Source organism: Protopterus annectens, chromosome 14.part0 (genome assembly GCF_019279795.1).
Source record: "Protopterus annectens isolate FY-2018-M chromosome 14.part0, PAN1.0, whole genome shotgun sequence".
NCBI classification, from domain to species: domain Eukaryota; kingdom Metazoa; phylum Chordata; order Ceratodontiformes; family Protopteridae; genus Protopterus; species Protopterus annectens.
In genome coordinates, this window is record NC_056748.1 from 492,489,251 (window position 1) to 492,517,182 (window position 27,932).

The window sequence follows — 27,932 nt, forward strand, 5'->3', positions numbered from 1 at the left end:
GGCTTTAACAAGCCCCTTAGGAAGAGCTTGTTACGCCTTTCCTGCAGGACTCTTCAACTAAATCCGTGACAAACGGAACAAGAGTCCTGCAGGTGTAAAGGCCCCAAGCAATAGACACAAGAAGTGTGACCGTCTGTCAGAGACATTTTCTGACAGCACAAGTCACACTTCTTGAATCCCGAAACCTTAGGGTCCTTTGACATCCTAAAAAGGAAAGGGAACAGTCAGTCCACACACACGCACACTTATTTAAGTTAAGGGAACTGACTAAAAACTCACACCTCACACACACACTGAGAGGGGTGGGGGAAAAACTAAGGAAAAGCCCGTAGGCCCAAGATAAAAAACTATTAAAAACACAGATTGACAAAGCGGCTCCAAACTGGCAAGAAAAAAACAGTTTTAATCCACAAAGAACAGGTACAATTCCAAACAGGGAAAATTCCAAGAAAATCTTTTAAGCGCTTTTCGTTTGTTCACCAACAAACTTCATCAGAAAGTAAATTGACAAGTTTACAAAGATAGAGCATATCCAAGTATATCGCTTTTATTTCATTAATTTCTACATATTTTTTGAATTACTCTGCATTTTTAAACATTTTCGTTAAAAGGCATTCATAATTGTACCTTTATATTTCTTTATGTTCAATTATGTCTTTTAGTTTGTTTCTTTGAGAAACCACCTGAATGAGTTAGTGTAGGTTGTTGTTATACATATATATTTTTTAATATATTTCTTAGGATATTTGTGTAGATGAAGTACAGTACCAAACCACGTAAGATTCATCCAATAATCATGAAAAGCTGCTGTAACAGGAACAAGACACGTTGGCAATTCTCAGGATCAAACAAAATAGTTTATTGGAAGTAAAAAATGAGCGCTTTCGCGTGGTCCATCCACGCTTCATCAGATAAATCACTTAGACCTGTTCAGAGATTATATACAACCGCTCAAGGCGGGAAAGTCTGCTCATTAATCAATTAGCATTTAAACTATGCTAAAAACATTAAAAACATTTAACCATTTGAATGCATTTATGAACTCAGATCTTGAGCTACTATATACTTTGATATTTTCAAAGAACATCTGCACGTGTCCTTATATAAATATCTCTGGTATTATTGTAACCAATGGATGAAATGAAAATATATACATAAATTAAAACATTAATAACACTTAGTTGAAAATTAAGCTCATTAATAAAAAATTTTTTGTAAATTTATATAAATCAAAATTTACCAAGTGGTAAATGAAATCCATCTCTGATGTATACAGATGAATAATATTAGCCAATCTTAATCATATTTAAATAAAAATCACTATGTGAGTTATAGAACTTGCCCATAATTATTGAGCATGATGTTATAAATGTATACATGAACTTGGTGAAATGCATCAGTAGATGTCATATAAATATCATATAAATTCAAGTAGCATTGTATGACTGCTCTTTAACTCAATTATTCTAAATACATAGTATATATTAAATTCATCCTTAAATCAAGTATATGTATATAAATATTATAAAATATAGACAAATAAATAAATGCATATCTGATTAGAAACCTATACTAACAAAGAACAAATAATAAACTGAAAACATGCAATAACAAACGGTGCTTACAAATATTAAAACTAAATTGTACCATATAAAATCTATCTTAGGTATCAAAAACCTAAATATTTACTTCCTTGATATTAAGAAGGGTTTGATGGACACTTGACTATTAAGACCCGGCTCTATGTGTGCTCCCAAACGGAATATCCATTTGAGCTCCATTAGTGCCAAGTAATTCTCTTTGTCTCCCCCTCTTCCATTCTGTTTCACTATTTGTAGAACTCTAAAAGAAAAGGAATGAGTGGAAAATTCAATAATATGTTTAGCCAACGCATTATTGTCTGTGGCTTTACGTATATCATAAAGATGATTGTATATACGTTCCTGTAATCTTCTCTTTGTTAGCCCCACATAGAAGGCCTCACATTTGTTACAGGTGGCTAAATATATCAGGTTTCTAGTACTGCAGCTTGCTTGGAAGTTTGGTTTAAAAACATAATTAATGTTGGGATGTTTAAAACACTGTGTCTTGGTTATGTATCTGCACCTATTACAGCTATAACATGGGTAAGTACCAGGATCCTTGGTGTTAATGCTATAAGTCGGGATATCATCTCCCTCTGTTTTAATATGCATGTCACCACATAAGATTCTTTTCAGGTTCCTACTATTCTTATAGGTAAAGGTGGGACACTTACTAATAAATTTCTTAGTACATGAATCTATAGTTAAGATGTGCCAGTTGTTGTAAATGACCTGCTGGATCTTTCTAATATCACTAGTATATGTAGTGATATAACTTAAATGGTCACTGGTGGCATCCTCTTTCCTACAAGATCTTGTATCATTTTTTCTACATTTCATAGTCATGTTGTTCTTTTTCATAGGTATAATGTCACCCAAAATTTCAGATTTAATGTTACTGACCATGATAGAATTGTATCCTCTATTAATAAATAACTTCTCTAGGAACCGTGCTTCTTGGTTCAATTCATCTATGTTGCTACACAATCTCCTAATCCTGGTAAATTGACTCTTGACTATAGCTTGAAAGGTATGCCGGGGATGCCTGCTATCAAAACATAGCATAGAATTCTTCCAAGTTGGTTTCCTATATAGAGTGGATTCCAAGGTGCCCTCCTTTGTGAACCTAAGGGTGACATCCAAGAAATGAACTTCTTGGTCAGAGATTTCTTGCGTAAAACGTAAGAACGTACTAGTAGTATTCAAATATTGCAAGAAGGATTCAAATAACTCCAGAGTGCCTTCCCAAATTATTATGACGTCGTCCACAAAACGCCTATAAAGTTTAATGAGCTTAAAATTCTCATGCGTGAAAAGATATAACTTTTCCCACCACAGGACTACCAGGTTGGCATAAGTATTGGCGCAGGGGGTGCCCATGGCAACCCCCCACTTCTGTAAATAATTATTGCCACCAAACATAAAGGCGTTATTGAATAATACTAGTTCTAACAATTGATCTATCAATATGATTCTGTCTTTAGAAAAATTAGTCTCTTTAATTGTTCATTAATATATTGCATGCCAGTATCATTAGGTATCGAAGTGAATAATTCCTTGACATCCAAAGTAATCAAAAGATATGATTGACAACTATCTAAATTTAATTCTTTGATGTCATTCAAAAAATCATATGTGTCTAAGTATAGTGGGAGACTGGTTTACTACTGGTCTCAAAATGTTTTCAATTAATTGAGACGCATGTGCTGTCACCCACTTGTCACCCGATACTATAGGTCTTAATGGAACTGGATATACACCTTTATGTACCTTAGGTATACCTTTTATTATAGGAGTGGTGGGATGTTCTATATATAAAAACTCATATACTTCTTGGCTAATCTGGCGACACATGAGAAGGTCGTAGAAAACGTCTTTGACTGTTTTAATGATTTTAGTTACTTCTTCAGGGGATATGGGGGTATAGGTGTCTGCTTCCTGCAACATTTGGGTCATACCATTGATGTAATCCTGCGTGTTTAAAAGGACTACTCCCCCCCCTTGTCAGCTGGCTTAATGACTATCTGGGCGTTCTGTTTGAGTTCGTTAAGAGAACGATACTCATCCGGAGTCAAATTATAAAACCTGCCTTTCTTGTCTATCTTGCTGAACATTGAATAAAACTGGTTCTCACAAGCCCTAAGGAAACACTCTACATGTAAAGGCATATCAGGGATAAATACACTTTTTGTTCTTATTAAATCATTCCCCCATTCATGAGATGTTGTATCATTAAATAACAATTTTAAACATAATTTCCTGCAGAACATCCTTAAGTCAAACAGTGTGTCTGTTAGTATGGCCGGAGTGGCCGGTATGAAACTAAGGCCTCTATTTAAAACCTGTATACAAGTACAATCCAAAACAAAGTTAGAAAAGTTAAACAATAAATCTGAAGTCAATTCTTTTTCCTTCTGTTGTAACCGGATGACTCCGCTGAGTACTTTCTCTTGCGGGAGTCCCTGCTGTGAGACCTTCCCCTGTTTGGATATGTTAAAGTCCGTTTCTGATACGGTAAAAAATTTACTAGCGAAGGTAGCGCACTAGAGTTATTTTTGGGTATAGCTCCCGTAGTATTAGCAGGATTCTTAGGATATTTGTTAGGGTATATTTTATTTAAGCTTATCTTATAAGTCTGAAGAAGGAAGGATACTATTTCTTCCGAAAGCGCTTATTAAATTGTTTTCGTATTTCTACATTTGTGTGGTGGATTTTGCATTTGGCTTCGGAACTTCTGGCTTTTATCTTCACCAGTTTGTCGTGGCTTTTTTAGAGTTGTATCTTATAAGATATACTATTTATTTTGTGTGGAGATATGTTTTTTAAAAGGTTCATTCAAGATAATATATATATATGTTTTTTAAAGTCTGTACAACTTTAAATGTAGCTTAATTTTCCCGCACTTTTTTGTTTAAATGGTTTGGGGCTGTGTTGTCAATTTACTTTCTGATGAAGTTTGTTGGTGAACAAACGAAAAGCGCTTAAAAGATTTTCTTGGAATTTTCCCTCTTTGGAATTGTACCTGTTCTTTGTGGATTAAAACTGTTTTTTCCTCTGCCAGTTTGGAGCCGCTTTCTCAATCTGTGTTCTTAAAAGTTTTGAGTGCCGTTTCATTTTAGAAGATAAAAAACTAAAGAAAGGGGAAAAAGGGCTACCGAAAGGTAAGGCAGTTAGAAGGTACCTAAAGAAGGGTAAGTAACTGGAAAAAACTACTGATACTGAATATATATATATATATATATATATATATATATATATATATATATATGAAAAAAGCACTTACTGACCAGAGCCGGTAAAAACAGACTACCTCGCAGCGAAGAGGCAAACAAGATCTGTGGAGTTGGCGCATGGTATTGTGGGATATAGGGCTGCCTCGAGCCGGTAAAAATAACTCTCGAGCTATAATGTAGGCCGAGTCGGAGCCGAGGATCGGCTCCGAACACATCCAGCAAGAATGAAGGCGAGAATGACAACTTAACATTGTATAGTAACTGTCACAACTATGAAAAAAAAAAAAGAAATTCCTGCATGAAGTGGGGGCATGAAATTCCTCATTTTAATTTTGAGTAAAGCAGTTAAAGCTATCACATAAAGTACTGTTGGTACACTTACCATAAATGTAGATGTTAGAGTATATTCACTGTTCTAGTCATTATATTTGGGTTAACTGCCTACGGCCTGAATATCAAAGTCTTGGATTCCTGCTTCAGATGCTCTCTCTTATTCCATGACATCAGGTCGTCAGGGGTATAAAACATGCAGCAGACACGATTACATCAGTTTTTCTTGCCCCCAGATGTCAGGTGCCCCCATAATGGAAAGCAATTATATGTTAGATTACACCTCCAACAAAAAGGAAATACACCAGAAAGCTAAAAACACTAAACAAGAAGGTAGAGCCAAGAGAAGTCAGGGGGCTGGAGGAAGGGTAACCAGGACTGCAACAGTGAATACACTCCAACATCTACATTTATGGTAAGGGTACACAACTGTACTATGTTCTTCGTGTTTCACTGTTGTAGTCATTACATTTGGGTTGATTCCCAAAGCTAAGTTAGGGAGGTGGAAGTTCGAGAGCATTAAAACCAGATATTAAGCCCTGCAAAACTGCAGTGGCAAAACCAGCTCTGTTTTTAGAAAAAAATAAGCATGTGGTAATGCTTGGTGAAGGTATGTACAGAGCTCCAGGTAGCAGCTTCTAGGATGTCCCTGGTAGGTACTCCTCTGAGAAAGGCCGTAGAGGTGGATGCAGCCCTGGTGGAATGGGGTCTTATCCCTTGTGGGGTAGGTTTTCCATGGAGCTTATAGCATAAATGAATGCAATGGCCTATCCACTTAGAAATGGTTTGCTTTGAAATGGCCTTCCCCTCTGCCCCTGCAGCAAAGCCAACTAGCAGCTGTTCAGATTTTCTAAGAGGCTTAGTCCTGTCCAAATAAAATCAAAGTTGTCTGTGCACGTCCGAAGAGTGCAGTATTCATTCTCCTTTGTTTTGTGGATTTGGGAAAAAAAAGTAGGCAAATGAATGGACTGATTAAGGGCCACACTAGACAGCACCTTGAGCATAAAGGAAGGACTGGTCCTGAAGGACACCCTATCTGCATGGAAGATGATAAAGGCGGTTTTCCAAGAAAGGAATTTCAACTCTGCAGCTGGCTCAAAAGGAGCTAGAGGGAGCTTTTCCAATACAAAGTTGAGGTCCCAGGCTAGAGTAGGGGCTCACCCAGGAGGTCTTCAATTTTTGGCCACTCTTTGGAATTGCTTTATCAGGGGGTGAGAGAAGAGGGGTGGTTCAGTATTATAATGTGCTGAAATTGCAGAGGCATGAATTGACAAGAAGGAAAGGCCCTTGTGGAGCATCTCTGTTAAGTAATGAAGAATATGCAGTAAGTGGCCATCCCCGAGTCTGGCACCAGGAACAGTATCTTTTCCACTTTTCAGCATAGGATGTTCTAGTACTAGGCCTCCTTGCCTCCAGAATGACATCTAGCACCTCCTTACTGAGGGATACTATTGGAGAGCTCAAGGAATTAGCCAGGCTGTAAGGTTCAGGGTTTGAAGCTGAGGGTGCAGAATCTGGCCCTCCTGCTGTGACAGCAACGAAGGGGTCTGAGGCAGGTCCCATGGTACCAGCAGTGACATACTGCGCAAGAGGGGGTACCAGTGCTAGTGTGGCCAGTCTAGTGCAATCAGTATTGTCCTTAGCTTGTCCTGTTTGATCTTTAGCAAAACTTTCGGGGGGGGGGGCATAAACAGAGGCTTTCACAGGTGAAAGACAGAGCATCCACTTTCCAAGCTTGACTGTTGGAAGTCCTTGAGCAGAATTTGTCTAACTGGTAGTTCTGAAAGGAGGCAAACAGATCAATCGCTGGATTCCCCTCCCCCCATTTGTTTCTCAAAAGGTTGAATATCTTTGGTTCCAGTTTCTACTTGTGTGGGTTCATGAGATTTCTACATTAGTCGTCTGCCAGTGAATTTAGCTTGCCTGGCAGGAACTGAGCTTGTAGATGAACTCGGCAGCTCAAGGCTGTGTTCAACGGAGCTATGGCTAGTCTGCAGAGAGGGTATGAGTGGGTTCCCCCCTGCTTGTTTATGTACCACATAACAGTGGTGTTGTGTGTCTTTACCAATAATTGTCCTGTATGAATGTGGTCCTTTAAGGCAGTCAGGGAATTAAGCACAGCTAACATTTCTTTTTGATTGATATGCAGGTACATTTGACTTGGGTTCCATATGCCCTGAATGCACTGCCCTATCAAGGGAGCCCCCCATTTATAGTCTGATGCGTCTGTTAGGGTTTGGGCTGCAGGGGGTAAAGTGAATGGGAGCCCCTTGTGTGGTAGCAGGCCTCTGCCCACCAAAGGAACTCTTGTCTTTATACAAGGAATGATGGGAATCATTGATTCCAGGTCCTGAGAATGTTGACACCACAGGCTTTTTAGATACCACTGTGGTTTCCTCATATGCAGTCTTGCATATGGAATTAGTAGAATGCAAGAGGCCATGAACCCCAGGGCTTGCAGGATTTTCCTTGCAAATAGCTGGGTTTTTGTGGCCAGTAGTTTGAAGTAGGCTGTCAAACTTCTTTCTCTGGCGTGAGGTAAGCCATCTGGGAAGTTGTGTTCAAGCTTATTCCCAGGAATACAATGTGCTGGCAGGGTACTAGATTAGATTTCTTTTCGTTTATGGTGTACCCCAGTGAGGTTAGAAGTCTGTTTACAAATGCCAGATGTTTTAGTAGCATACCCTGGTTTTCTGCCTGAATTAGACAATCGTCCACGTATGGATATATACGAATATTTCTTTGCCTGCAAAATGCAATGACTGGAGCTAGACACTGTGAATACCCTGGATGCAGTAGATAAGCCAAAGAGAAGTGCAGAGAACTGATGGTGCATGGAGCCTGCTCTGAAGCGTAGGTATTTCCTGCAAGATTCCCTTATTGGAATGTGCAGGTAAGCTTCTTTTAAGTGTAAGGTTGCCAACCAAGCATCTTTGCCTAGCATAGGAAGCAGATGTGTAAGTGTTAGCATTTTGAATTTTGGGATTACTAAAAAGGTGTTTGGAATAGAGAGGTCCAGGGCAGGATGCCAGGAGCAGTCTTTTCTGGGTACCAGGAAAAGTCTTGAGCAAAACCCTTGTCCCCTTTCTTCTGCTGGGACAGGATGAATAGCCCTGATACTTAGAAGAGAAAACCTGCTGCTGAGCCTCTGCCCACTGATTTGGGGGTAGGTCTGGCCAACCATTTGGGGATGGTAAGGTGTGGAAGTAGAATCTGTACCCTTGGAAAACTATATTTAAAACCCCTTAAGGGAGCAGGCAGTTGAGCAGGACTTGGAAGGGTTAAGGTTAAGTCCTTGTGAAATTTTTGCATAGGGGGGAGTCTTACTACTTCCAGCTTTGGAAGTGGGAGCCTTCCACTGCTTAGGCCTGTGTGTACCTTGAGACTGTAGCCTAGGTGGTCTGCTGTTCCTGGGTTTCGTCTGAGAAGGCCTGGAAGAGACTGAAAAGGACCAATTCTTAGAAGGCCAATGCCTACTAAATCTGGGAGGCTGTACTTGTAGGAAATATTTAAGTTTGCATAGATTTAGCTTTTACCTCTGTCCTTTTTAGGACTTCTGCTTTGTTGCCAAACAGGCGGTCTTGGTTTAAGGGAGCATCCAGTAATTCAGCTTTAACATGATCTGGCAAATTTTGCTCCTTAAGCCAAGCATGCCTTCCAAGTACAGACCCAGTGACAGCAGCCCTGCAAGATGCCTCTAGAGTCACAACCACAATGCAAAGTATGTTTACCAACTTGTTCAGCAGAATGCATTAAATCCTGTAATTCTTTATGTTCAGCACAGTCAGAAATCAACATAATTTCCTGTTTAAGAAGTCCCATAATATGTTGTTGATACTTTAACATATGAAACTGGTAGTTTAAGTCCCTAATGGCCAAAGTAGCAGAAGTGTGTACTGTCTCACCCCATCTGTCCAAGGCCCTGGAATCTCTATCAGAGGGAGTAGGGTTTCTAGCAGTAGTAGCCTTAATGCCTTTTGATCCTTGGGTAATGGTCTCTGGATCTGCAGTAGGATTTTTGAAGAGAAACTTGTGAGAGTCAGGTACTCTGTAATACCTGTCAAGTTTTCTGGGAGCTGGAGGTAAAGAGTCTGGGGCCAGGCTAGATTCCAGGAAGGCATCATCGACAATGTCCAGAACAGGAGAGATAGCTAAAGTCCTGTGTTGAGGGATGAGTAAGAATTCCCTAAGCCTCTTTTTGGAGTCAGAGAAAACCTGGCTTTCCCAGCGGTAATGCTCCCTAAGAGAGTGCAAGGTTTCACAAAAAGAAAAATCTTCTGGCGGGGAAGCAGAGGGAATGGAATCCTCTGCATCAGAATCCTCATAGGTAGATAAGGGCAAATCCTGGTAATCAGACGAAACAGAAATTTGGTCTCTTAAGAGAGGGAAGGCTGACTTCCTCTAATTAAAGTAATAAGGTCTTCAGCCATTCTTATCAAAAGTTTTTTAGGCATATGGGCCTGACCATGCAGTTTGGACGTCAGTTTTCTAGGCATGGGTAGAGTTTTAGGCCTTGAAGAAGATGGTGTCAGTTTGAAATGCAAGTCTGTAGGCCTGAATACACACTCAGAAGCAGGTGCCCGCACAGCGGCTCCGGACCCATCCAAGGTAGACACACCCGCAGGTTCCATAGTCGAAGAAGCATCTCGCAGCATACCGGACTCTGAAAGGGTCTCAGCAGAGGCCTACGAATCTGAAGTCGTGGGTATCAGGGGCTGCGAAAGCACCTCACTGAGTACTGGCGACTAGCTTAAAGGAAGGATCGTCGGCAGTTTTGGACCAATGTGGTCTGTCTCTGTCTTTATCTTTACGTTTTTTCGTAATATCGGTAGTCGGATGGCTTACCAAAGCCATTTCTGGATAGTTAAAAAGAGTACCAAAATAATTTGCTGCAAAAATAGCCCGACAACCAATAGTTCGGGGGTTGAGTAAGGCACAAAACCGACAGCGAGGAACGTCGTGGTCTGGGCCTAAGCAAAGAATGCAGTATGAATGAAAATCTTCATGAGGTATTTGCTTTCCACGGGTAATGCAATCGTTAACTTTTACTAACATCGGTTAAGAGCAAGAAAAAGGATTCCCAACCGAGTACTTAGCTTTTTTGTAGACTTCAGTTCTGAAACTCGAAAACGAAAATTTCAGGAGTCGGCCGACCAGCACTTGCGAACTGCTTCTGCTTCAAGCACCGCACGGTAAGAACGACTGATGTAATGGCATCGGCTGCATGTTTTATACCCCTGACGACCTGACGTCATGAAAGAAGAGACCGCATCCGACGCAGGAATCCAAGACTTTGATATTCAGGCTGGCTGAGGGCTACCTGCAAGCAGATAACCCAAATGTAATGACTGAAACAGTGAAACACGAAGAACATCTGGAACAAAGCTCTTCTATCAAGATTTCAAGTGGAGTTCTAAACAACTCTACAAAATCAAGAAAATACAGAAATATATTTCAGCATGCTTATGACTCTACAAAGTTTCACAAGATACCTGCATGTCTGCATAATAACCTACATTCTAAGACAGCATCCGCAATGTTTCAACAGTGATAAACTTGTATCAGTGCTGTTATTCAACACCTGCTATTTTGGCTACAAATCTAACAATTCTCCCAGAAGGGGAAGAGTCACCCAAATGAAGCCTACACCCGCTCTTTTCACATAGCAGCACACTTACTCCCAGGTTAATTGGCAGCTAGACTTTCAGCATTCAAACAACCTACATAAATGGATGACCAGCAGCATATTTTAACGCTGCAGACACTACTACTATAATTTACACAGTAAATTTACATCTGCATAGTATCAAAACACACTTGGCTCGTGCAAGATAAACTAAAACACAAATACAACACAAACTTACCTTGTTCACTTAACTCCGACTGAGATTTTTTGACTGTGAGATCCAATGGAGTGTCTTGGTCAGCCATCAGAAGTTTACTGAGCACAGGATTTTGGGAGGCGAATGCAGTGGGGGTAGTGGTACAAACAGTGGTGAGTAGCTGATATCCTTTTGACAGGCTTTGGTCCTTTGTGCTCTTCAGTTGGTTGCGGTCCTGAGTACAGCTACTTTTTGAGGTATATTCAGCAGCAAACTGACGGATCATACGCTGCATGATCTCCCGAGCAACTAACGGAATGCTTGGGTCAAAGACCCTAAAACTGTCTGAAAAAATATCAAGGAATGAATCAGTCCGAAAGGAGACAGAACATTACAAACTGATCAAGAAACACAGTTCTTTAAAATGGCTAAAGGAGCCTCTCTGTTCTCAGTTTTACTGACAAAGAAAACTACTGAACTGACTGACCTACTCCAGGGGCATGATGCCCACTTCCTGTATGTTCTGAAGAGGCCAATGATTCCAGCTAAGGAGATAAGTAGTTCAGGGAAAAAGCAGGCAGATCATCTACTGTGGACAGAGTGCAAATGGTAGCATGCCACACAAAACACACTGATAACCCTGCACACCATGTGCAAAACTTAAAGGTAAATGGTTAGCTAAAGGAGAACATTTTCTTCTAGAGTCAAAAGAGCTCTGTTTCAGAATGCACTTTTCTCCACTCCACTTTCTTGGCAAAAACAAAAAAGTGGAGCAGCACCGCATCAAAACACAGAATATGGTGCACACTTGCGGGGGGTACCAAAAAAGAAAAAAATTATCAAGTATCAGTATAATGCAAGAAAAAGTCAAATGCAATATCTACATGAAATGTGACATACACAGCTAAAAACAATAATTCCTCTCAAAGTAATGAACATTTATTTATTTGAGGTTTGTTTACCGGGACAGAAACTGGGCAAGTGCCCATTTTCAGCATAGGCCTGAGGGGGGAGCCCCAGTGGTTACAAACAATACAAAATGTACAGAACAAAAAACATACACAAAAAATTAAATTGATAAAAACAGCAGAGTATATAAGTCAACATTTTCAAAAGGAACTAAGTTAGTCAACAAACAGCAAATGCTCCGGGTAAATTGAGAAGAGATGAACAATTAACATAATTGTTTATTAGCAGTACCAGTGAGGTGCAGAGTGAATACACAAAAACTGGTTATACATTCTTCAAGGAATTCAACATTTAAACAGCAGCAAAGTTTTCCAAAGGATATCCAACTTCTAGTTCTGTGTTCCTTACCACCATATGTCATTTAGGAAACCAAAGAATAATACCCACGTAATTAAGGAGTATTCAAAATTTAGCCTGGAAGTCTCTCAAAAACTCCTTCATGAAATAAAATTTTCTCTAAGCAAGTCAAAAGACAGCATTTTTAAATACTGATTAAAAGATAAGACTATGAAAAGAACATGAACTCAAGTGACGAATGGCTATGAAGTTGCAAAACAACCAACACCAGAGTGATGCACGCGGCTTTATGACATCTGTGGATGCTACCAATGTCAGTGTGAGGCAGGAATGGGCCTTGTATAAGGAGACTTCTAAACACTAAAATCTTGACTGCTAATTAATGACAGTGACAGATTGTCAAATATCAAATACTGTTATACAAAAGCCCTCCACAAAGGAAAGACTTTTTACCATTTTCCTTTTCAGCATCTGTCTTGTCAGACTTTCTTTTGATTTTTTGGTTTCCCAGCCATTTCAGAACATACAGTCTCAGACTGCTCATTTTTTCAGCTGCACTTTTCTTTTGAGTATAAATCTGCTAACTGAAAACCATAACAAATCTTAACTGCTGAATCATATAGAAAAATAGATGATCATGGACCATTTCACTGAAAAATGCATTCAGTGAAAACACGCAAACAGGAGAACTTAGCACAGCACACCTCTTCATGACAAAGTACAGCTATCAATAATACTTAAAAATGAAAACTAACTACTACAATGACAGATGCTCCAGTTGAAGCCTCAATGATAAACATGTAAGATGCTCCAGTTTAACCATTAGGACTGATACCAATAGCACATGGACCTCTCAGCAAAAAAAAAAAATCCATACTGAGTGGTGCCCTCTTATTCCCATAGTGCACTGTGCATTTTGATTCTTCAGTTCTTCAGAAAGTACTGCAAGGTTAAGAAAGGAAGAAAAAAGGCAGGAGGAGAAAACTGAGACTGCTACCGTAAACACAACTTTCAAATCTGAAAAGATGACCATCACCAATAAACATACTGACAGTATCCCAAGCTAATCCTCCTGGCTTACCATCATACTGGAACATAACCTTAACAGTAGTTCAAAAATTTTAATCTGAAAACATGGTCAGTAGGATTTCCAAGATGGCTGCACACTGATCAACAGAATAATTTCAGCTCTCCTACTGTGAAAAGAAGCACAGATGGGGCCAGTAACTGTTAGATTTAGTAAATTCCTTTACTGGCTGTTAAGTACCCTAGCTTGGATGCCAGGAAAGAAACTTGGAGAGCCTGAAAGAAAATCAACTACAAAAGGTAAAGAGAAAACACTGACTTGTAAAGAAACCCGCAGGTTTTCAGCAAAAAGCAGTTCAAAGCTCCAGCTTTGGTACAAAACACGGCTTCCAATAATCTACAGGAAAAAAATCAAATGCTATCAGAACTGGTTAAAATAAAACACCAATGGAGTAGCAATGCAAATAAAAGTCTGGAAAAACAATAAAGCTTTAAACTGCTATTCAGATAAACTGATAATGCTGCAAAAATCAAAGGTCGAAATGAAGAAAAGGCTGGCTGACAGCCTGCAAGAACAGCAGTTTCAAAAAATGGTAGAATTAGAGCAGTGGTCTCAACCCTTTTTTGCACCAAGGACCGGTACCAATGTAAGACAATTTTTCACGGACCGGCCATCTCGCGGCGCGCATAATAAAATAGATATTTATTTGACATTTGTTTAACAAGGAGGCCAGATCAGGGGAGAAAACTCCCAAGTACAATAAAAAAAAGACCGTTGACAATAATTACCAAAAACAAAGTGTACATTCAGCTTAACAGCATAACACTGATCTACTATGGTTGCGGGGGTAAAGAAACCTAACGGCAAACTTACCGACTTTATGTTTGTAAAAGCAATATTTAAAATCTGTCCCTATTTGCCTCTGTCCAGCATACCTCTCAACTGTACAGATTTTCACAGAATGTCCAGATTTTTGCCTCATATTTTTGGTCTCATAAAATTGTTTTCTGGCAAATCACTGGCAGATCATTGAGGGTGAAGTCAGAAAATGACATACAGTTGAGTTTCATACTTCATACCCTTCAGAAAATTCATGCTAATGCAAAACCTGTATTTCCATCAACTTTCAAAGTTTGTAAGAGCAGTACTTAAGAGTCCCTATTTTGGGCCTTTGTCCCCCCATTATTTTTGGCTTTGCCCAAATTTCTTGATCTAAATAAGAGGCTGAGAGGTATTCATACCTCTCAACTGTACAGATTTTTGCAGAATGTCCAGATTTTTCCCCCTGAGTTCTGGTCTGTTCCTCAATTTTTGGGATTTTCTGGCAAATCACTGGGATGATCTGAGGAGTGAAGTCACTAAAGGATACATTTGTTTTTCAGACATATCCTTAAAAAAAAATTCACAAGACAAATCCTGTTATTCTAGCAACTTTCCATGGTTTTAAGGGGTTCCTATCAGCACTTCGAATGTTGAAAACACTGAACTTAATTTAATTGAACTGAAATGTTCGAAATCTCAGAAGAGCGAACTGACGGAACACCGATTTCTTTCCCAGGGAAAGAGATTGGTGGGCCGTCATCAGAGTTTGCTATTTCCTCCACTGTGGTGCGGTCTTGGACTTGGCAATATTTAAGTAGGGGGGTGTGGGGGACTTCACCCCCCACTTCTGTCAGTGTTTAAAGTATTAAAATTTTTTTTTTTGCACGTAACACTGATTTCTTTCCCTGGGAAAGAAAATGATGTTCCGTCAGTTCGCTCTTCTGAGATTTTGAACATTTCAGTTCAATTAAATTGCATTCGGCATTTTCAGCATTCGATATGCTGATATAGTCCCGTTAGAAGAGCAATATTTAAAATCTGTCTGTATTTCTCCCCTCATTCTGTTAGGCTTTGTCCAGGTTTTTTGCACTACTAGGAGGTTGAGAGATATGGTGCGTGTGAAAGAGAGTGATAGCTGGCAGCAGCAGCAGCAATGAAGTTTGTAAATTTCGTCCATACCACACAGTTTCTTTTGCATTCATGCACGCATTCACTCACACACACCGCTCTCATGCTTTTCCGATCTCACACACAGTCACTCCCTCATTCATATCTATATTCACTCACACATTACTCTTACTCTCTCCCGATCAAACATGCACTCAGTCACATACTCGCTCATACTTGCATTCATTCACACATCACTCTGTCACCTGATCTCTCTCACACAGTCACTTCCTCATTCATTCACACATAGCTCTGCACACCCACATGCCAAACACCCACTTAGGCATTCATTCATACATCGCTCTCACTGTCGCACCCACATGCCAAACATCCACTTATGCATTCATACATCGGTCTCACGCTCCTGATTTCACACACACACTCACAGTCACTTCTTCATTCATACCAGCATTCATTTACATATCGTTCTCAGTCTTACCACACAGAGATTCTTTTGTTTTCATGCATGCATTCACTCACACATGCACACAGACACACACTCATACAGGCAGTCACTTCAGTCATCCTCAGGGAGTAACCATGGGGACCCTTCCCCTTCATAGAAGTCTGTATCCTCAGTGAGAGACTCCTTGGAGGAGTCCACGTGCTTCCTCTTGCATTTCTTCCTAGGTCCTTCTTCAGGGAGAGTTTCTGTACAGGACTCAAAAGGGGTACTCTCCAATAAGGGTCTCCTGAAGCTCTTGTGCTCGATGTCCCATAATGGTGGTCTATGTCAGATGTGGCTGAGAGGGAAGAGTCAATGAGTAGTTTGATGTTGACGGTTTGCCAGCTGAGGCAAGTGCCTTCAGCTCCTGGAATGCAGGTCCACCTGAAGAGGGATGGGAGCTCAGAAGCAAGCAAGATAACCTTGGAACCGGGGTCACACCCTGCTCCAAGAAACCCACCCCCAGGGATGGAGACTAAAGTGAAGTAGGTACTGAGAGGGTCCCCAGAACAGAGGACAGCACTGTAGAAAAAAATCGGGGCCACTCCCGGAACCAGAGCACCCGCAGTCCAACCGCGATAAAGAGAAAGCCTCGGTTCAGACTGAACCAGAGGCCAAAGGGATGACTCCGAAACCACTGTAAGATCCATCAGTGGTATCGTAGTCAAGGGTACTGTAATGGACATCGGGTTCCAGGGTCTTCGATGCCTGCTCCGAGGTTGAAGGAGGAGAGTATGCTGGAGTCCTTGGAGAAATACCCCCAAATGCCAATGGAATGGGGGTTTTGGATGGAGCAGGAATCCCTCTAGCTATAAGAAACTGATCAACAAGACGCACCTCATCAAGTTCAGACAGGCTCCTGGTTGATCTTACAGAAATTCCTGAAGGAGATTCGGGGCATTCCAGGAAGGGGCTAAACTGATGCCCCATAAATGGATCTACCTTCGGAGAATATCAGGTCCAGGGTTCCACCGGCACTGGAGTCTTGATGGAGGCTTAAACTGATGTGGTCAATTTTTCCAGGCTAGCAAAGGACGCAGATAGTGCCTTGGTCGGTGTCTATATCAAATCAGTAGACGGCACCAAAGGGGACAAAATATGTAGCTGCAAAGATGGTGCTGTAGTACTCTGTGCTGAAATAGTAATCTGTGCAGACGGCACAACTGTAGCAGGTGGCACCAAAGCCGGTACTCTAACAGTAGTATGTGTAGAAGCCATTTTCAAGAGTTTACTCTGGTTCCTCTGTCTTTTCGCCAGGTGAAGAGGGAACAGAGTGCGATCTCTTTTTCTGGGTCTTGCTTGGAAGGAGTGAACCCCCTGGCACAGAGAGAGCCTCTGAAAAAGGCATTTTGAGAAGGCCTTTCAGGATTAGTTTTGCCTCTCATTGAGGGTTCTAAAGCTGAACCCACGACAAATCTCACAGGGAGGCTGAACAGATAAATGAGCCACATTCCAACAATACACACAAGATGTTCAGCAATTTGCAGCCGCAGAGGTCACACTGTTCAAAACTAGATGCTCCCTTTTTTTCTGACATGTTCTAAGAAGTAAAAAGGACAGAGATTTTTTTTTTTGAGAGCTAGAGAGGCGGGGGTTGGGGGGGGGGTACCAACAATGGTAAAGAAAGAGTTACCACAAGGGTAAGGGAGAGGGGATACCAACAATAGTATAAGAAAAGTACCTTAAAAAGGTAAAAAAAAGGGGGGTAGAGAGTATGAAAGGCTTTCTAGGAAATAAAGTAAATTAGCAATAAACTAGAAAGTTGAGAAGACTTAATAGTTAGAAAATTTTGATTTACCTAACGTTAGTTGAGAGCTGGCTTGACACGGCTTTTTGGCAATGTGGCAAACGAGATCTGAAGTAATTGGGAGAATGGCACTATGGGTAAAGCTTAGCTCAAGAGTTTTTGGCTGGCACAAGCTTTGTACAAGGCTGACTCAGTTCCGAGGACAGAAGAGACACCCACCAGTAAGGAATGAATGAAGATTAACATCAGATCCTAGGGTTTTGTAGAATAAAGAGGTCAGGTACTTTTCACCTTGGTAATATGGATTGATCTTGACATCTTATTTTCTGAAGCCAGAGGATATGCAGCAAATTGTACAGAATAGTGCCCTGATGTACTCCCAAATCTTGAATGAGAGAGAGCTGAGATTTTTCGTAGTTTACTGTTATGTCGACCTGTCTGAACTGATGTGTAAAAGTCCAATTTTTGAATCAGCAGATGCCTGATGGGGGCAGTGAGGAGCTAGTTGTCTAGAAATTAGAAGTTATGTACCTACCATAACGTTCCATGTTAGTTGTCTTCTCTCGCCTTCTTTCTTGCTGGATGGGTTCGGAGCCGATCCTCGGCTCCGACTCGGCACTAGCTTTAGCTCGAGAACTCCTTTTACCAGCTCGAGGCAACCCTATATCCCATGATGCAAGGCGGAACTACCTCAGATCTCGTTTGGCAGCTAACTAACCCTGCTAAAGACTTATCCTAATATAATTAGGAACCATGGTTCCTAAAAGAAGTCCTCATAACAATGCTCCAGAGGAAGCAATCCAATAGGAACTCTCCAAGATCTGTCCAGGCCAGGGGGAAGGAGGGAGGGGCCTTAAGAAAGAAGGCGAGAGGAGACAACTAACATGGAACATTATGGTAGGTACATAACTTCTAAATGTTAAGTTGTCAATCTCGCCTTCATTCTTGCTGGATGGGACCGCGTCCCTAGCACCTGTATCCCGGGTGGCTCAATGGAACAGACTCTTGAGAACAGTGGAACCAAAACTGGCCCTATCTCTGGAGGCCAAATCCAACTTGTAATGAGACACAAAGGTATGAGGCGTGGCCCAAGTAGCTGCTGCACAAATAGTGTCAATGGGAAGTCTATCCTGAAAGGCTACAGAAGTGGATAGACTCCTGGTCGAATGTGCTTTTGGCTTAGAAGATAGTTGTTTGCCCCTTAGAGAGTACACATAGGAAATGGTGGAAGTCAACCATCTAGATAAGGTCACTTTAGATACTGGAATACCCAACCTGTTTCCTGCATAGGAGACAAACAATTGGTCTGATTTTCTAACTTGTTTAGTCCTATGTAAGTAGTACCTGAGCTGACAGTGAACATCCAAAAAATGTAGCTTCTGTTCAGCTCTGTCAGAATAGTTAGGAAAGAAAACTGGTAGATCAATAGATTGGTTAATATTGGCTTGAGATACAACCTTGGGAAGAAAGGAAGGGTTAGTTCTGAGCGAAACCCTATCCTTATGAAACACCAGATAAGGTGAACGAATACAGAGGGCCTGAATCTCAGAAACTCTTCTTGCAGAAATAACAGCCAGCAAAAATATAGTTTTCCATGTCAACAACTTTAAAGAACACGTAGCAGACGGTTCGAAAGGAGGTAGAATTAGGGATGCCAACATTAAGTTCAGATCCCATTAAGGGAGGAGGATGTTTCACAGGCGGTTTTAGGAGAAAAACTCCTCTCAAAAAGGCTTTGCATAACTTATGAGACATGATGTTATTGTCCTGCAAGCCAACATGAAATTTGGAAATAGCAGCCATTTGTACTTTGACTGTAGATGATGACGATCCCGAATGAAAAACCTCCGCCAGGAAATCCAAAACAGAATGTATAGGAGCGGTGAAAGGATCAATATTTCTGGCGTTTGCCCAAATAGAAAAACGTCGCCACTTGCTAGCATAAACAGTTCTAGTGGGCGACTTTAAAGAAGACAGTAAAATGTCTCTGACTGAATCAGAAATCATTGGTAGCCTGGCTAGGAAGGAAGTGGAGCAACCAAGCAGTGAGGTTGAGAGAATGAATGGCTCGGTGCTGCTGACCCGACTGGTGGATCAAAAGATCCGGAACTGGGTCCAGATGCCAGGGCTGCACCAGAAGGTGATGATGTAGAGGCGGAAACCAAATTTGTCGAGGCCAATATGGAGCAATGAGGATCAATTTGGCTCTCAAAGCGGTGGCTTTCTGAATGACTTGTGGAATCAATGGAAAGGGAGGAAAAGCATAAAGAAGTCCCGAGGCCAATCCTGGGTTAGAGAGTCTCTCAAGGGTTGGCCTGGAAGAGGAAATAGTGTGAAGTAATCTGGGCACTTGCTGTTTTGAGGGGTAGCCAAAAGATCGCAACAAGGGGTGCCCCACTTCAGAAAAATCTGATCCACTACAGACTGATTGAGAGACCACTCGTGAGGCATCAGAATAGATCTGCTTAGCCTGTCCGCCAATAGGTTGGACCTGCCGGGGATGTGCGTTGCTATCAGAAACCGCTGAGAAGAGATCGCCCATTGCCAAAGTCTGAGAGCTTCTCGACATAAGGGATAGGACCTGGTTCCGCCCTGTTTGTTGATGTACCAGACCACAGACATGTTGTCCGTCTGTACTGCAATAGTCCCTGTGGGAAGAAAGTCGACGAGGGCTTGCAACGTTAAAAGCGCTGCCCTCATCTCCAGGACATTTATGTGCAGGTGGTATTCTATGGGTTGCCACGTCCGTGGACCATCCTGCCCTGATAATGCCCCCACCCGATCAGAGAGGCATCCGTGGTGACTGTGGCAACTGGAGGAGGGGGAACAAATGGTCGGCCCTGATGAAGAAGAGGGGAAGATACCCACCATCGTAGATGAGCCCTGCAAGACTGTGTCACTAAGATCTCGTGTCTCATGGGCAGATCGTGGTACGACCACTGCGTGAACAACATCCACTGCAGGAGACGCATGTGGAAGCGAGCTAGTGGAAGAAGAACAATGGCTGCAGCCATTAGGCCTAGAACCTTCAAGACAAACCTGGCTTTGTTGTTGCTTTGTAACAGAAGCTGAACAAATTTCTGGATGTCCAGAATCCTTTGATTTGTTAGTCTGGCTAACATTTTGACGGTATCTAACTCTGCGCCTATAAAGGTGATAGATTGGCAAGGCAGCAGAGAGGATTTTTCGAAATTCACCGAAATTCCTAGACTCTTGCAAAGCTGTAAGGTGTAGTCTCTGGACCGAAGAAGCTGATTCTTGGAGGTGGCGGAGAGGAGCCAGTCGTCCAAGTAAGGAAACACTTGGAATCCTCGACGTCTCAGGTGAGCTGTGACCACCGCCATGCATTTGGTGAACACTCTGGGGGCTGAAGTGAGGCCAAAGGGCAGTGCTCTGAATTGGTAATGACTGGCTCCCAGCCGAAAGCGGAGAAACCTTCTGGAGCGTCTGTGAATCTTTATATGATAGTACGCATCCTGAAGGTCTATCGAGCACATCCAGTTGTCCTTGCCCAGAAAGGGCAGAATGGATTGCAGCGTGACCATCCGGAATCTTGCCTTTTTGACAGACTTGTTTAGTCTGCTTAGGTCTAGTATTGGTCTCCAATCTCCCGTCCTTTTGGGGACCAAAAAGAATCTTGAGTAGAAGCCGGATCCTACTTGGTCTGCCGGCACTGTTTGGATGGCTCTTTTTCCCAGGAGTTTTGAAACTTCCTGTTTTGCCAAATCTCTTTGACCGGGTGAGATGTCTGGAAGGGATTGTAGAGGTACGGGAAACCTCTCGAAGGGGATTTTGTAACCCTCGGATATAATCGACTGTACCCACTTCTCTTGTGATAGGGATTGCCAGGCTACTGGGTACAGCGAAATTCTTCCCCCGACTGCCTCCAAGGGTGGACAGTCGGGCAACACCTCAGGGATGCTGAAAGGGCTTCTCAGGAAGAGGCTCCCTGTTGCCCTGGTTCTGAGGACCCCCCCTGCCTCTAGGGCGGCGTCTATTATTGTTACCCCCTCTGCCTCTAGGGGTAAACTGACCACGTGTGTCCGGTGTAGCTCCTTGGGCTTTACGGAACCACATCTTCCCCCCCTTCTGACCCTTGGGATATGGTCTAGAAGGAGTGGAAAACTGGACTCCAACGGCAGAAAGAGTTTTACCGTCTTGTTCACATCTGGTCAAAGTATCCTTCACCTGAGGTCCGAACAAAGCCGAACCGTCAAAGGGGGTGTTGGTGAAGGACGCCTTAAAGGGGTCTGCAAAATTACACAGCCGCATCCAGGCTTGGCGTCTAAGAGCAACACCTGTGCCTGCGGCCCTGCTCGTTCCATCGGCTGCATAAGATATGAGCCGCATGGAGGAGTTAGATATCGAATTCAGGATAGCTAGTTGAGAGGCAATCTTTTCCTGAGCCCCAGCAGCTGAAGGATCCTGGACTACTTCTCCCAGTTCCTTGAGAATATCTCGTTGAAGCCTGGTGAAGTGACAAAGGTAATTCAGCGAACGCATTGCAAAGGTCGCTGAAGAAAACATCCGCTTTCCATACCTGTCCATGGTCCTAGAATCCTTATTAGGAGGATGGACAGGTACTGAAGGATCCGCCAGTTCCTTCTTAGTGGCCGCCACCACCATAGCATCTACAGAGACACCTTTGGACAGGAACTGTTTGTCCGAAGGGGCCGTGATGAACTTTGATGGTCTCCTGGGGACAGGTTCCACAGAATCTGGAGCCGCCCACGCCTTCCGAGCCACTACCTGCATGAGTGGGTCGAAAGGCGGAGACACCCAGGAGGTGGAGGGTCGGGATCCAAAAGCCTCCAGGTATACCGACTCATCCTCGGAGGGGTCAATGGAGGGCCAATTCCCCCTCTGAGGAGCTCAAGGATGTCTGAAAATGAGACATACTCAGAGGGGGACCGTGGGGAACCCTCCCACTCATCTAAGTCGGTATCAGATGTAGTAGACTCAGGGGAGTCTGTGTGTTTCCTCTTACACGTCCTCTTCCGAGGGGGTTCCCCTGCAGGGTCAGGAGAAACCTCGGAAGAGGAGGAAATTCCCAGTGGGGAAACCTGGGGCGATGGATCCCTGGGCCTGAGAGCAAGAGGCTGGCAAGAGGCATCTGCAGGCACTGATGAGGGAGGAGCTAGAGGGATAGACCGTTGACCAGGCTCAGAGGCCAGGACACTCCTCATCACCTCAAAGGCTCCTCTCCCGGAGACCTGAACACACCCGCTCGAAGAAACAGGAATGGTCGGCTCCAAGGAGAGAGAAGGCTCCGAGGCGATGTCGGCGCCGGGCTTACCAAAGCCGACGCTGCGAGGGGGAGAGCGGGGTCGGACAAGGGTCCGATGCCACTAGCCCCCTCGGAGCCGACAGTGGAAACCCGACGACCGGATCCCTCCAAAGAAAGTCTCAAGGAGGAGATCGGAGCCGAGGATGACGGAGCCGAAGGATGTATCGGCTCCGGCATCGAAACAGTCGCTGTCCCAAGAAGCTCCGGCTCCGAACTCCGGTGTGGAGTCGGAGGAGGAATCTCAAGAATTGGGGCTGTAGCCGAAGTCTGTTGAGACGGGCTATGGAGCATTTGGGCCAGTGCCTGAGACTTCAACAGCCTGCTTACCACCCTCTCCAAATCGTGGTCAGACAGCCTGGAAGATCTCGAAGATCGGCTCCGATGGCTCCGCTCCGACAAAAGAGGAGACCCCGGAGCCGAGTGAATACTTAGTATCGAAGGGGACCGGGATATCTTACGGGCCGGAGCCATCGGAGCCGAAGTCCCTTGAACCCCAGATGGAGCCGAGGATCTCGCCCGATGCTGGATAAAGTGTCGGCTCCAGCCGGAGCCGACAAGGCAACAGTAGTCAGGGTATCGGAGCCAGCCGGCACCGAACCCACTACTCTAGCAGAAGAAGCATCGGCTCCAGCCGGAGCCGATATCGGCTCCGACGGAGCCGGAGCCACCGGAGGAGGCTTGGACACTGTAGCCTGAGCCTTCGGTGGCTTAAGAGGTTTTCCTGCCCCTTGCTTAGGAGGAGAACCTTCAGGTTTTAACAAACCTCGGAGGATCAGTTTGTTCCTCCTTTCCTGCAGGACTCTCTGGCTAAAGGCATGACACAACGCACAGGAGTCCTGCAGGTGCAAAGGCCCCAGGCAATACACACAAGAAGTGTGACCGTCTGTCAGGGACATTTTCTGACAGCACTGGTCACACTTCTTGAAGCCTGAGACCTTGCCTTCCCTAGACATCCTAAAAGGATATACACAAACAGTCCCCACAAACACACAACTTAATCCCTACACAGACACACAGGAAGGGAATAACTTGGGGAACTAGGCCTGACTAAAACTTTAACTTAAAAAACTATTTTAAAAGTTTAAAAAGGAAGGGAATAGGGTGGGCTGCACTAATACAGGCTAACCTAACACTGAAGGGAAATTAAACCCCTAACTAAACTTTTTTTCTTCTTTAACAAGAAAAACTTACCTCAGCTGGCAAAGGAGACCTCTTTCGCTAAGCGGCAAACGAGATCTGAGGTAGTTCCGCCTTGCATCATGGGATATAGGGTTGCCTCGAGCTGGTAAAAGGAGTTCTCGAGCTAAAGCTAGTGCCGAGTCGGAGCCGAGGATCGGCTCCGAACCCATCCAGCAAGAATGAAGGCGAGATTGACAACTTAACATACACATGGAACCCATGTAATCTCATGTAGGACGTGACTGCCGCCATACATTTGGTGAGCACACTGAGGGCTGTGGTGAGACCAAACAGTAATGCTCTGAACTGGTAATGACTGGCTCCAAGCCGAAAGTGGAGAAACCTTGAGCGCTTGTCTATTTTTTTGTGATAATAAGCATCTTGAAGGTCAACAGAGCACATCCAATCATCATCTTTCTCCAGAAAAGGGAGAAAAAACTGAACCATGACCATCTGGAATTTTGTTCACTGGATAAATTTGTTTAAAATACTGAGGTCCAGTATTGGCCTCCAGTCACCTCTCTTTTTTGGCACTAAAGAATCTTGAGTAGAATCCGGATGTTAGCTGGTCTGGTGGGACTTCTTGAATTACTTTTTTGAAGCAGCCTGTGTATCTCTTTGGCAGTTTGATCCCACTGATGGGGTGGAACAGCTGGGATTTTCCTTTGAGAGCGGGGAATTATATTGAAGGGGACACTGCAGCCTCTGGCAATGATCTTCTGCATCCACAAATTGTTTGTTTGATGCCAGGCTGACAGGTTCAGAGAAAGTCTTCCTCTGACTGCTTCCATAGGTAAGCAATCTGGTCTCCTTTCAGGAGCGCTGGTAGGGCTGTCCAAAGAAGGAATCTCTGGAACCCTGGTTTCGCAAGGCGCCTCTGCCTTGGGGTTGGCATCTTCTATCTGAGCTTAACCTCTGCCTCGAGGGGAATCGCTGCCACATGTGCCATGGAAAGATCCCAGAGACATTTTGAACCACATTTTCCCACTCCTCTGATTCCTGGCGAAGGATCATTCAGACGTAGAAAAACGAATACCTACAGTAGACAAGGTCTTACCATCCATTTCACATCTAGCAAGTATCTCATCTTCAGAGCCAAACAGGGAAGAATCATCACACGGAGCACTGACAAAGAAAAACTTGAAGGGCTCTGCAAAGTCTCACAAGCACATCCAGGCATGTCGCCTAATGGCAACTCCGGAACCTGCTGCCATGGCTGTCCCTTTGACTGCATGGGCAATGAATCACATGACCGAGTTTGAAATGGACTCCAGGGTGGCTAGCTGTGAGGCAACTTTATATTGTACCTCTCTGGACACAGCGTCAGCTAGAGTTTCTGATAATTCCTTAATCAGGTCTATCTGGAGTCTTGAAAAATGTGCCATAAAATTCAAGGACTTAATTGCGAAGGGCAATGAAGCACAGACCTGCTTTCCAAACCTGTCCAGCGTCCTGGACTCCCTGTTAGGATGATGAACAGAGGGACTCTCATCGGCTAGTTCTTTCTTAGTGGTTGCCACCACCACCACAGCCCTCTGCTGACAAACCCTTTGCCCAATACTGGTGGTCTTCCGGTGGGGATACTTTGTCTAGGCTCCAGGGGATAGGCTATATGGCGTTAGGAGCTTCTCAATCCACTGCGCAATAAGTTTTACCAGGTCGTCAGTGGGTGGGGATACCCAGGAGGTAGATGGCCAAGCACCAAAGCCTTGCAAGAACAACGATTCCTCCAAGGATGGCTCTTGGGACTTAGTTACCCCTCTATTTCAAAATCTATACACTGTCCCCTAAGGAGAAACCTTTAGGGGTGACCATGGAGACATCCTCAGGGGCTGACCAGGGGGAACCCTCCCCTTAACTGAAATTAGTGTCTTCCGTGACAGATTCTTCAAGGGAATCCAGATGCTTCCTCTTGCAAATTCCTTTTTGGGGTGGCTCCTCAGTGGGAATCCCAGGGGAGGACTCCTAAGAAGGACCCTGTACATGGATAACTAAGCTTCGGTGCTCGCTGTCCTGTAGTAAAGATGGGGGTCAACTCTGGACCAGAGGAAAGGGAAACGTAACACACTGATGTGGGTGGGACCAGCTGGGAGCCTGTAGAGGATGAGGCTCTCTCCATAACCCAAAAGGTGGCAACCCCTAAAGAGGAATGGTAGCCTGTAACAGAGGTCACACTCCGCTCAGAGAAGCCATCCTCCCAGGTTGGAGCCAGGGAAGGATCTGCAACCACCAATGATTCTGGATCCGTGACTGGCACCATACCCAAAGTGGGTGCTGACGTGGGAACCACAGAATCGGTGGAGGGGTCTTGGCCCAGACACTCAGTCTGCTCTGAAACAGGAACCAAAAAGGTCAGAGCAACTTACGGCACCGAGGTGGAAAGACCTAATGGCACAGAAACAGCCAGTACAGGGGTAAATCAAAGTACTGGGCTCCGAAAATGTGGTTGTAGATGGAGGATAAGTAGGAGTCCCAGGAGAAAAGGATTCCCGATCCAGAAGGGAAAGGGGGATGAGAAGGGAAAGGGATACCTCTGGCAAGTAACAACTGATATACCAATCTGACATCCAGTTCAGAGAGACTCCTGGAGGACCGTACTGAGGGGGCAGAAAAAGAGTCTGGGTGTTCTAAAAATGGATTTAGTACTTGTCTTGCATAGAGATCTATCATAGCAGAATGTCTGGTCCTGGGCACTTCTAATGTAGGTTTCGGCACAGAGAGGGTAGATTGAAATTGCATCAGTGCCAATGTAGCAGGTTACACTGAAATAGGTGAAGCTGGTGTCATGCCAGTACCACACACGGTGCCAGCAAGGCAGCTGACAGCAGTGTAGAGGTTGATTGTGTCAAGGAGTCAAAAGTCTTATCTAGGAGACTTGGTTGTCTGTTCTGAAGAATTCGGAACTGAAGATTTTCATTTGGGAGCCTCTGGAACTGAGGGTGAGCTCGGTACAGACAGGCTTTTCTTTTCTGAAGGATCTTTTTTTTTTTACATCTGCCTTGAACAAGGATTCACTGAAAGGGGATTTAAGGAGACCTTTGAGCAAGAGCTTGTTCCGATGTTCTGCAAAGGTTCTTTGACTGAACCCCTTACAAATTTCACAATCCAGTTCTAAATGGGTTCCTATTAGAAGAGCGAATGCTGAAAATAACTAACGCTGTATCAAACTTGAAAACCCGAAACTGCAAAATATCGAAGGCACGGACAGAGATTTTTTTCCCCAAGGAAAAAAATTACTGGGCTGTTCTCGGGACTTTGTTGTTTTCTCCACTGTGGTGCGATCTCTGAGTTGGTATATTTAAGTTGGGGATTTGGGGGGCATAGCCACCCAAAAAGGGTGGGGTAGGGCAAAGTCCCCCCCTCTATTTTGGATTTATTTTTTGGATTAGCAATTTTTTTCTCTGGGGAAAAAAAAAATCACTGATCCAAGCCTTAGACATTTTAAACTTTCGTGTTTTTCAGTTAAACAGAAGAGCATTCGCTATTTTAAGCATTCGCTCTTCTAATATAGACCCGTTCTAAATAAGGTGCCGCTAAGCAGTACACATAAGAAAGATGCTCATCAGAGTTCGGCATCCTCCTATCACAGTCTTTACATTTGAAACCGGACTTACCCATAGGGAGTTTTGTCAGGAGATTTTTCAGTCATGGTTGGTTTGTCAGACATATCCAAAATGAAGGGCGAAAATAAAAAAAACAGAGGAGAAATCAACCAACGATGGTAGATAAGATTACCTGAGGTAGAAAGGGGCTAGTATCAATGATGGCACAAAAAAACAGATGGGTTACGAAAAGGGTAGGTAGAGAAGGAAAATACATAAATCTATAGGTACGATAGAAGAAAAACGACAGAATAGGAAAGTTTAGGGTGAAAGAATTAACTTTCTCACTAAAAGTAGAAAAATAAGGCAACACTTAGCTGAGAGAAGGCTGACTCATCTTGCTAAGAGAGCGTCAAATGAGACCTTGGGTAATGAACACAGGAGCATTGCGGGTAGAGACTCAGCTCGAGACTTTTTGGCTG

General features: G+C 43.5%; 1 protein-coding gene across 1 annotated transcript in view; it reads right to left on the bottom strand.

The window, feature by feature from the left end:
* The window catches only part of LOC122789063 (ligand-dependent corepressor-like), a 308,940-nt gene that overhangs the window by 279,737 nt on the left and 1,271 nt on the right, over positions 1 to 27,932 (bottom strand). The window contains exon 2 of the mRNA XM_044056246.1: positions 11,011 to 11,313. Within this exon, the coding sequence (XP_043912181.1) occupies positions 11,011 to 11,263 (253 nt within the window). The 5' untranslated portion in view covers positions 11,264 to 11,313. The remainder of the gene's footprint in view (positions 1 to 11,010; positions 11,314 to 27,932) is intronic.